General features: G+C 47.3%; 1 protein-coding gene across 2 annotated transcripts in view; it reads left to right on the top strand.

The window, feature by feature from the left end:
- The first annotated feature begins 206 nt into the window (after nt 1–206).
- LACTBL1 (lactamase beta like 1) overlaps nt 207–10349 on the top strand; it is a 22200-nt gene continuing 12057 nt past the window's right edge. Inside the window, exons 1-3 of one of the 2 annotated variants that reach the window (XM_032301225.1) lie at nt 207–455; nt 850–922; nt 9859–9994. In XM_032301225.1, the coding sequence (XP_032157116.1) occupies nt 911–922; nt 9859–9994 (148 nt within the window). In that variant the 5' untranslated portion in view covers nt 207–455; nt 850–910. Of the gene's footprint in view, nt 456–795; nt 923–9858; nt 9995–10349 lie in introns of both variants that reach the window. The other variant, XM_032301224.1, reaches the window with a different exon arrangement.

The raw sequence follows: 10349 nt of genomic DNA, 5'->3' as shown, positions 1-10349 counted from the left end.
CAGACTAAAAGGTTACAGACTATACAATACCACTTACAGAACATTCTGGAAAAGGCAAAATGATAGGAACAGAAAACAACTCAATGGTTGCCTGGGGGTAGGGATGGGATAGACTACCAAAGGGCAGAAGGGACTTTGGGGAGGTGCGGGAACTGTGCTGTGTGTGGAGCACTGGGGTCACGTGGTATTAGCCAGTGCTTTCTGACAGATCTCCCCTGCTTCCGCGCTGCTCAGGGACCCCAGAAGCTAATCCCTATGGCAGAGGCCACTCTGAGGGATTAGTGCTGGGGAAATTAGGCACCACATCTGCCGGCCCCTGGAGAGCTTGGTAAAGCCTGTGCCTCAGAGCCTAGGAAGCCATTCCTGTCCTGTGGAACACAGGGGACTCCCAGAGGCACTGGTCGGCCAAGCTGGGGCCTGAACTGCCCTGTTCTTGCTGGAACCTTCTGAAGAGGGTAAGTTGTGGCCAAGAGCCTGAGGTCCTGACTGGATTGTTCTGAGCAGGCTGGAGGGAGAAGAGAAGCTGGAATTCAATGCAGGGGCACACAGGGTGACCAATGGTCCCATTTGCCTGGGACTCAGGGGTTTCTGGGAATGCAGGACTTTCGGTGCTAAAATCAGGGCAGTCCTGGACAAACTGGGATGCTGGGTCACCTGGCAGGGGTTTCTGAGCCTGCTGTTTCTCTCACCTGGGAGGGGGAGCCATGTGAAGGGGAGGGCTGCTTTGCTCCCCCCACATCCTTGGCTTCCCTCTTTGTTTTCTAGCTTATCTCTGCCCTCCTCTTCTTTTTCCAGCCCCCCAAGACCTCTTTTTGCCTTTACCCCTCGGACTCAGTTTCCTGCTTATAGGATCTCCTGTGGTGTAGACCTGAATCCTCAAAGAGCCAGAATCTTCCATGCCTTGGAGAGAATGAAGACCCAGGTGAGGCACAGCCCCAAGAAGCCTTCAAATATTGGGCTAAATCCCCCATATTACCTTCATCATCATCATCATCACATTTCTAGAGCTTGCATCTGTAGACTAGGAACAGTTTCAAATATTTTACATAAACTCACTGAATTCTCAAAACGAACCAGAAACTAACTCTTTTTCTTTTTTTGCATCCCCCAGAGGCCTCTGCCTGGAGTGACCCCAGCTCATTCCCAACTGCCTACTCAAAGATTCTCTCCTCCTCCCTCCCCTAGGCTGAGTTCATCTGTATCTGTGAGCCCTGAAGCCCCTTATTACACCTCTAGCTACCAATTGGTGAACAGCTTTTTATGGGCTTTGCATGCACTATCTTATTATTTTCAACTAAACTCTGTGAGATGTAGGAACAATTGTTATCTGCATTATGCAGATGAGAAAACTGAGACCCAAAAGGGTGCGATCATTTGCCCAGAACTAGTAAAGGCAGAGCCAGTGTCAAGTCCTGCTTCGCTGTCCCCAGGCCCTTGTGTCTGACCATGCCACCTTCCTGCTGGCTCCTTGAGGGCAGATGTAGCCCAGTACACAGCAAGCCCTTGGGGATTGTTTTCTGCATGAATGACTGGACAAAGAAGGGCAGTCCCACAGTGGTCCGCGAGCATGAGGAAGGAGGTGAGGGTGATTGTGGCACAGACCACCTGAGAAGGAGCAGGGGCTGCGGGTAGTGTAGCCATTTTATAGGTGGTTTGGGAGATCCTGGTTCTTCCTGGGTCCTCCCCTGCTGCCAGCAATTTCCAGCTGGGAAGGGAAAGGAGAGAGATTGCTAGTGCCTACTGCAAGTCAAAATGTGAGCAGCTGGTGAGCAGCTTAGAGATTAAATACTGACCCACCTTTGGGTCTATTGGAATAAATCCTGAGATTGGAGACAGATTTGAGATGAGGCTGGGCCCCAGAGGAAGGCTACATATCTGGGGTACAGAGACCCCAGCTGCATTTGGAGGAGGAATGGAGTGATACGTCTTATAGAGCTTGACTCTCAGCTCTGCCATTCACTGCCCATGGACCCAGCAAATCAATTAATGTCTCTGAATTTTATTCTTCACCTAAAATAAACTAAGGATGTGCTGGTCACATCTTAGGTCCCAGTTAAGGGATAGCAGGTTGCCTTCCCATCAAGGGGTCCTCACTGTGCCTGCAGCTCTGTGTTCACACTAGGAGGGGAGCATCTTCCATATGACCCTGTGACAGTGTCTGAGAGCCTTCCACACACTCCTTTGTGGCCGAGGCATAGTCTTGTATATGGGGTTGTTCCTCCAACAGGTGGAGAATCCCAGTGCTTTTGGAATCTTTAATGGCTTTATTTTATAAAATTTTAAGTATCATTTACATGAAATAAAATCTGTGCAGTTCTGTGAATTTTTTTTTTGAGACAGAGTCTTACTCTGCTGCCCAGGCTGGAGTGCAGTGGCATGATCATAGCTCACTATGGCCTCTAACTCCTGGGCTCAAGCAATCCTCACACCTCAGCCTCTAAAGTAGCTGGGACTACAGGTGCATGCCACCATGCCTGGCTAATTTTTTCTATTTATTTGTACAGACTGGGTCTCGCTATGCTGCCCAGCCTGGCCTTGAGCTCCTGGCCTCAAGTGATCCTCCTGCCTTGGCCTCCCAGAGTTCTATGAGTTTGAACAAATATATACAATCCCATAACCACCACCACAATAAACACAGCATAGTTCCATCACCTCCCCAAAGTCTCTTCTGCTCTTTAGTAGTCTACCCCAATCCCTATCCCCAGGCAACCATTGAGTTGTTTTCTGTTCCTATCATTTTGCCTTTTCCAGAATGTTCTATAAGTGATATTCTATAGTCTGTAGGCTTTTAGTCTGGCTTGTTTCACGTAGCATCATGCCTTTGAGGTTCATCCACATTATGGCATGTATTAGTAGCTTGTTCCTTTACATTGCTGAGTAGTATTCCACTGTATAGATGTACTATAGTTTATTTATTTACTAACCAATTGAGGAGCATTTGGGTTGTTTCCAGTCTTTGAACATTATGACCAAAGAGGATTTCAGTGGGAACCCCCAGATTCTACAGCTGAAAGACACTTTTGAAATCGCACAAGATTTCCAGATGTAAAAGTAAGCTCTTTACAAGTAGCCCAACCCTCTTCTTCAACGACTGGAGAAGTAGAGGCCCAGAGAGGGAAGAGACTTGTCCAGAGTTACAGCTGACTCAGGGGGTGGAGCTAAGATTTGAACCCAAGTCTTTCACCTTGCACGATAATGTAAAGTTCAAAAGAATTTCCTGAGAACCTGCTGGTGCCAGGTGGGGTCCCGGGTGTCGAAGGCATAAGAGCCAGGAGGAAATTCTCTACTGGTGCTGGAAAGAATGCTCACCTCATATGGACCCAGACAAAGAAGCCAGTAGTAGCCAGTTACCATGAGCAGCTCTGCCTAAAGGAGAATGAGAAGGCTCCACAGATGCCCATGGGTGTTAAAGGAAGAACACAGTTTGTCTGATGGAAAAGGATAAAAGGATACCACAGCCCCAGGGAATGGCAGATGGAAAAGTACAGAGAGGAGCAATGACGTGGGAGGTGGGGGCATAAAGACACAAGTGCAGGGAAAGGGCTGGTGGAGTTCATTGGAGTCGGATCATAGGAAGTCTCTCTTGCCAGATTGTTTCCTGTAAAACAGCGCCTGGCACACTGTGCTCAACATGTGAGTGATCTTTGTTATGAAAGAGAGTGCAGGGTTGGATGGGGAGGGATAGAACATAAACTCAGCGAGACTCTTCTGGAACAGAGCCCAGAAGGCAGATGTCAGTATGTACAGACAGTTGATATATTTCAGAGTTGGCATATGAGTCGGTGGGGGACAGATTGGTGTATTTAATGAATAATGCCGGACTATTGATTATCCATATGGAAAAATAAAATGGGATCCCTACTTATTCTATAACCAAAAATTCTTTTGTGTGTGAAAACACAAAAGCCTTTATCTTCGACCTCTGTGAAGAAAAAGATTTCTTTTTTTTTTTTTTTTTTTTTTTTTTTTGAGACGGAGTTTCGCTCTTGTTACCCAGGCTGGAGTACAACGGCGCGATCTCGGCTCACCGCAACCTCCGCCTCCTGGGTTCAGGCAATTCTCCTGCCTCAGCCTCCTGAGTCGCTGGGATTACAGGCACGCGCCACCATTCCCAGCTAATTTTTTGTATTTTTAGTAGAGACGGGGTTTCACCATGTTGATCAGGATGGTCTCGATCTCCACCCGCCTCGGCCTCCCACAGTGCTGGGTTTACAGGCTTGAGCCACCGCACCCGGCAGAAAAAGATTTCTTAAGTGCGCACACACACACACCAAACACACAATGCAAACCAAAAAGACAATAGTGATAATATGGCAACAACCAAAACCCAAACCAAAGTCCCTCCTATTCAAAAACACTGTAATAGCTGGCCAGGTATTCATGCCAGTAATCCCAGCACTTTGGGAAGTCAAGGTGGGAGGATTGCTTGAGCTCACGAGTTTGAGACGAGCCTGAGCAACAGAGTGAGACCCTGTCTCTACAAAAAATACAAAAACTGATCACATCACTGCACTCCAGCCTGGGTGACAGAGTGAGACTGTCACAAAACAATCCCAAAATACTGTAATAGCTAATAGGGCTTACAATGTGTCAGACAATGTTATTTTTATATATCAACTCATCTAATCCTTACAAATTGATGAGTTAGGCACTATTATCATCCCCATTTTACAGGTGAGGAAACAGAAGCAGAGAGAGGTTAAGTGACTTTCTTAAAGTCACACCATGGTAAGTGGCTGAGCTAAGATTGCAAATCAGGCAATCTGGCCATGGATTCACCACTACACTATTCTACCTGTCCACAAAAGTTATCAACGCAGCGTGAAAATCAAGCCACAAACAAGAACTCTAATAAGTAAAGAAAAGAAAATAGGAAAGAACCAGGCAAAGGAGAACAGTCCAACTGCAGAAAATCAAATCCAGATACATACAATAAACACATAAAAGGTATTCAACGTTATTAGTCATCAAGATGCTGCATGTTAAAAATATTAATAGCCATAAGAATCAAAGGTGGTGTGAGTATAAGCCGGGCGCGGTGGCTCACGCCTGTAATCCCAGCACTTTGGGAGGCTGAGGCAGGCAGATCACGAGGTCAAGAGATTGAGATCATCCTGGCCAACAGAGTGAAACCCCATCTCTACTAAAACAAAAAATATTAGCTGGGTGTGGTGGTGTGCGCCTATAGTCCCAGCTACTTGGGAGGCTGAGGCAGGAGAATTGCTTGCAGCCAGGAGGCGAAGTTGCAGTAAGCTGAGATTGTGCCATTGCACTCGAGCCTGGAGCCCAGCGAAAGAGCAAGACTCTGTCTCACAGAAAAAAAAAAGAAAAGGTGGTATGAGGATAAATTGGAAAGGCAACTTTAGAGAGGAATAGAATAGCATGTGGCTAAGTTGAAGAAGGCTGTACCTTGCCACCCAGAAATGTCACTCCTAGCACAGAGTTTCCAACTGTACTGTAAAATAGTCATGTTTTTAAGGCAGCCTGGCTGCAGGCTCTAACTACTGCACCACCCAGTATGTCTATACAACAATACACTCTGCAGAAGCTAAAATGAATAACCCAGAACTGTAGTCAGCTAATTGAATAAAAAGCAAGTTGTATTGCAGGAGGATTATACAGTATGAAATCATTTATGTACGTTCAAAACTGTGCAAAACAATACTGCATGCTGTTTATGGAAACATAAACACATAGTAAAAGAATAAACACGTGCATAAATCAGCATGGGTGTCACATTTGTGGGGAGCAGGAAGGAACTGAGATCCACAAAAGGTACACAGAGGGCTTCACCTCGACCTAGGATGTTTTATTTCTGTCCAGTCATTCATGCAATCAATATTTATTGGCCGGGTGTGGTGGCTCATGCCTGTAATCCCAGCACTTTGGGAGGCCGAGCCGGCCGGATCGTGTGAGGTCGGGAGTTTGAGACCAGCCGGACCAACATGGAGAAACCCTGTCTCTGCTAAAAATACAAAATTATCTGGGTGTGTTGGCAGACGACGCCTGTAATCCCAGCTACTTGGGAGGCTGAGGCAGGAGAATTGCTTGCAGCCAGGAGGCGGAGGTTGCAGTGAGCCGAGATCGCCCCATTGCACTCCAGCTTCGGCAACAAGAGTGAAACTCCATCTCAAAAAAAAAAAAAATCCACAAATATTTATTAGGGTCTGCTATGTTCCGGGAACTGTTTTGGGTACTGCGGATACCTCAGTAAACAAAACAAACAACAATCCCTATGGGATGGGGAAACTGAAAAAGGAAATAACTGACATAATATATTCGAAAAATGTAAATATATGAGAAAAATATGATATAATGTTAAGATTCAACAAAGTTGAGTGCTAAGGATTCATTACATTATGTCTCTCTCTCTCTCTCTCTCTCTCTCTCTATATATATATATATATATATATATAAAATGTGTGTGTGTATATGTGTGTGTATATATACATGGAGAGAGAGAGAGCGAGAGAGAGACAGGGTCTTGCTCTGTCATCCATACTGGCATGTAATGGTGCATGAGCCAGTGAGTCATGGCTCACTGCAGTCTTGACCTCCCAGGATCAAGCAATCCTCTCACCTAGACTCTCGAGTAGCTGGGACCACAGGCATGTACCATGACACCCAGCTAATTTTTATTTTTATATTTATTTATTTTGAGGCAGGGTCTCGCTCTGTCACCTAGGCTGGACTGCAGTGGTGTGACCTTGGCTCACTGCAACCTCCGCCTCCCAGGCTGATGTGATACTCCCGCCTCAGCCTCTTGAGTAGCTGGGATTACAGGTACATGCCACTACGCCTGCTAATTTTTGTATTTTTTGTAGAGGTAGGTTTTGCCATGTTGCCCAGGCTGATCTTGAACTCCTGGACTCAAGTGATCCACTTGCCTTGGCCTCCCAAAGTGCTGGGATTACAGGTGTGAGCCACTTCGCCCAGCCAATTTTTAATTTTTTTGTACAGAAAAGGTCTCACTATGTTGCTCAGACTGGTCTCAAACTCCTGGGCTCAAGTGATCCTCCCATCTTGGCCTCCCAAAGTACTAGGATAATAGGAATGAGCCTCTGGGCCCAGTGTATATTTTTCAGTATGCTTGAAATATTTCCTAATTGTCACAGGCCAGCAGGGCTTGATGACTGGCTGGAGGTAGGGCTTGAAGGACATAGACGGGCCCAGGCAGACCCTGAGGCATGAATGACTAAGTGGAAGCAGGTGACATGAACTGATGTTGAAAATACAAGTAAGGGAGGAGGGGGTGAAAGAAGAGAGTTGTCTTTTCTGGATGTTGAGTTCTAGATGCTTGAGGACTTCCAGGTGGAAATGGCCCTCTATCCCCAGGATAAGTGTCCTGAAGGAATTTTTTTTTTTTTTTTTAGACAGAGTCTTGTTCTGTTGCCAAGTGCCAGGCTGGAATGCAGTGGTGCGATCTTGGCTCACTGCAACCTCCGCCTCCCAGATTCAAGCTATTCTCCTGCCTCAGCCTCTTGAGTAGCTGGGACTACAGGTGCGTGCCACCAAGCCCATCTAATTTTTGTATTTTTAGTAGAGACAGGGTTTCACCATGTTGGCCAGGATGGTCTCGATCTCTTGACCTTGTGATCCGCCCGCCTTGGCCTCCCAAAGTGCTGGGATTACAGGCATGAGCCACAGTGCCCGGCCCTGAAGGAATAATCTTGAATTCTTCCCAGATCTCACATTCTGTAGGCCTGCTAAGATAGACAGAAAAGGACCAGGGGAGAGCAGGGAAGAGTCCTGTTCCCAGTACAGTTTAGGCCACAGGGAACATGATGGTAGTTCAAAAGAGGTCACATGTCAGATGAGAGTCAGGCAGAATGGGTTCACTACCACCTTGCTCTGCGACCTTTAGCAAGTCACTTAACTTCTCTGAGCACATTTTATTATTTCTAAAATGGGCAAACCAACTTCATGGGAAGGTTGTGAGTTGTAATAAGATAATACAAGTTAAGGGATAAGGGCAGGGCAGGGTATAAAGCTAGCATCCAGTATATGATGGCTATTCTTCTTTAGACAGGTCCTTTTCTTCCTGTAACCTCAGTTTTCCCACCTAGAAATGAGAAGGTTCCACAAACGATATTTAAGGCTCTTCCAGAACTTTGGCTGAGTAGGTTGAAAACTGGGCTTTGGGTTCAAATCCCAGCTCTGCAACTAGCTGTGTGACCTGGGGCAAGTCATTCAACTTCTCTGAGCCTCATCTGTAACATAAGAGCACTAGTAGTGCCTGTCTCGTACTGACATTTCTCTTAAAAGGCTTAGCAGAAGCTTAAAAGGCTTTGGGATACCAGCTGGAAGTGGCACTGCATTTCCAGGGTCTGGGTTGACTATGAGGGAACACACAGTTCTTCTTGGGGGCAAGGAAATACCCAAGGCTGGGTAATTTTTAAAGGAAAGAGGTTTAATTGACTCACAGTTAAACATGGCTGGGGAAGCCTCAGGAAACTTACAATTATGGCAGAAGGGGAAGCAAACATGTCCTTCTTCACATGGTGGCAGGAAGAAGTGCCGAGCAAAGGCGGAAAACCCACACATCCTCCCTCTCCAGTCTCTCAGCCTCCTCCTTACCTGCCCTCTGCTTCCCTCTCTGGCAGGCTTTAGGACCTGCTCGCATCATCTCACACTCCGCGTTGCCTGCCCTGACCCATCTCCCACACCCACCTTTGGGAAAGGACCCCATTTCTCTGCAGCGCCATCCTTCTAGAGGTATCCACACAGGTCCTTTTTCATTGTAAAGGTTTTTCTACTCACTTTGGCAGAGCAACATGGGAGCTGTGGCAACTTGACCAGCCTTCCAGAGCTGGCCAGCACCGTGGAGTGCCAGCCACGTGTTGAGAGCTTTACACGTGCCTGCTGAGTGCTCTTTCCCAGGCTCAAGAACACTAAATTGGAGGAATGGAAGAGGCAGATGTCCTGGAAAGTGGGTGTGGGGAGGGATGGAGGGAAGCTTCGTCTTGCACCCTCAGCACCCACACACTCACTCCATAAGCACGCATTGGGCAGCCAGGATAGACCAGAGGCCACAGAGGAGAAAAGTGAAGAACGGGCCCTGCCCTTGGAGAGCTCCCACTCTAATAGGTAGACCAGCTAATATGGTAGAACAATTGTGGTACTACAGAGAGTTGGCTTTGTACCCTGGCTTGTTCCAAGTGCCTTGGGACGAGACATGGGTGAGGAGATGATATGGTTTGGCTGGGTCCCCACCCAAATCTCGTCTTTAATTATAGTTCCCATAATCCCCATGTGTCATGGGAGGGACATGAGAGGAGGTAATTTAATCGTGGGGGCAATTACCCTCATGCTGTTCTTGTGATAGTGAGTGAGTTCTCAGGAGATCTGATGGTTTTATAAGGGGCTTTTCCCCCATTTTGCTAATTCTCCTTCCTGTTGCCATGTGAAGAAGGACATGTTTGCTTCCCTTCTGCCATGATTGTGAGTTTCCTGAGGCCTCCCCAGCCATGTGGAACTGTGACTCAATTAAGCCTCTTTCCTTTATAAATTACCCAGTCTTGGACATGCCTTTATTAGCAGCATGAGAACGGACTATTACAAAAGAGTCAAGGAAAGCTTCCTGGAGGAGGTGGCATTTCAGCTGGTCTTAAGATATTCCACTAAGTCCCTAGGGGAGTGAGGTACAGCAAGCAGAGGTGTGGGTGCTCTTGCAAGGAAGAACTATTGAAAAAGTCACACTGGGAAGGGCATTGGTTTCACAGGTGTGAAATTTATCCAAAGCTGTGGGCTCTCATGACATCTGGCTAACCTGAGGCTAGGAGGGGGTAGGGTTAGGGTCCTTCTCTTCCCTCTGGCTGACCCCCAAGGGGACTGTACCCTATGTCCTTGCTTCCCTAGGCTGGTAGGCATCTCAGCTTTCTGAAAGTGAAGAAGAAGTGGCTCCTCCCGGCCATCTGCAGCTTCTTCTGCCTGCTCTCCGTGGTCATGACTGGCTGCTTCCTGTGGCAGTATCACCTCCCCAAGCTGAAGACTGGTGAGTGCAGAGACAGCCTTGAGTTTTTCCTCATAGCCCCGTGGGTCCTCCTGGGCTTTGAGCTGCCACCCCTGATCCTAAGGTGTAGGGGACACCATAAGATTTAGACCCAGAAGCTCCATCCTCCATTCTGGTCCAACTCTCACTAACTGTGCATCTCTGGGACATTCTGAGTCCAGTTCTCACTAACTGTGGCCTCTCTGTGCCTCGATGCTCTCATGTATAAAATGAGGATCCTGATGCCACTGCCACTGGGGTTTCTTCAAGATGCCCAGTTTGGGGGTAAAATTCAGGGTCATGCGCGCGCGCACACACACACACACACACACACACACACACACACACACACACACAC

Source organism: Sapajus apella, unplaced genomic scaffold (genome assembly GCF_009761245.1).
Source record: "Sapajus apella isolate SASKATOON/1434 unplaced genomic scaffold, GSC_monkey_1.0 scaffold43, whole genome shotgun sequence".
NCBI lineage: Eukaryota > Metazoa > Chordata > Mammalia > Primates > Cebidae > Sapajus > Sapajus apella.
This window is presented reverse-complemented; position numbering and strand designations above follow the sequence as displayed.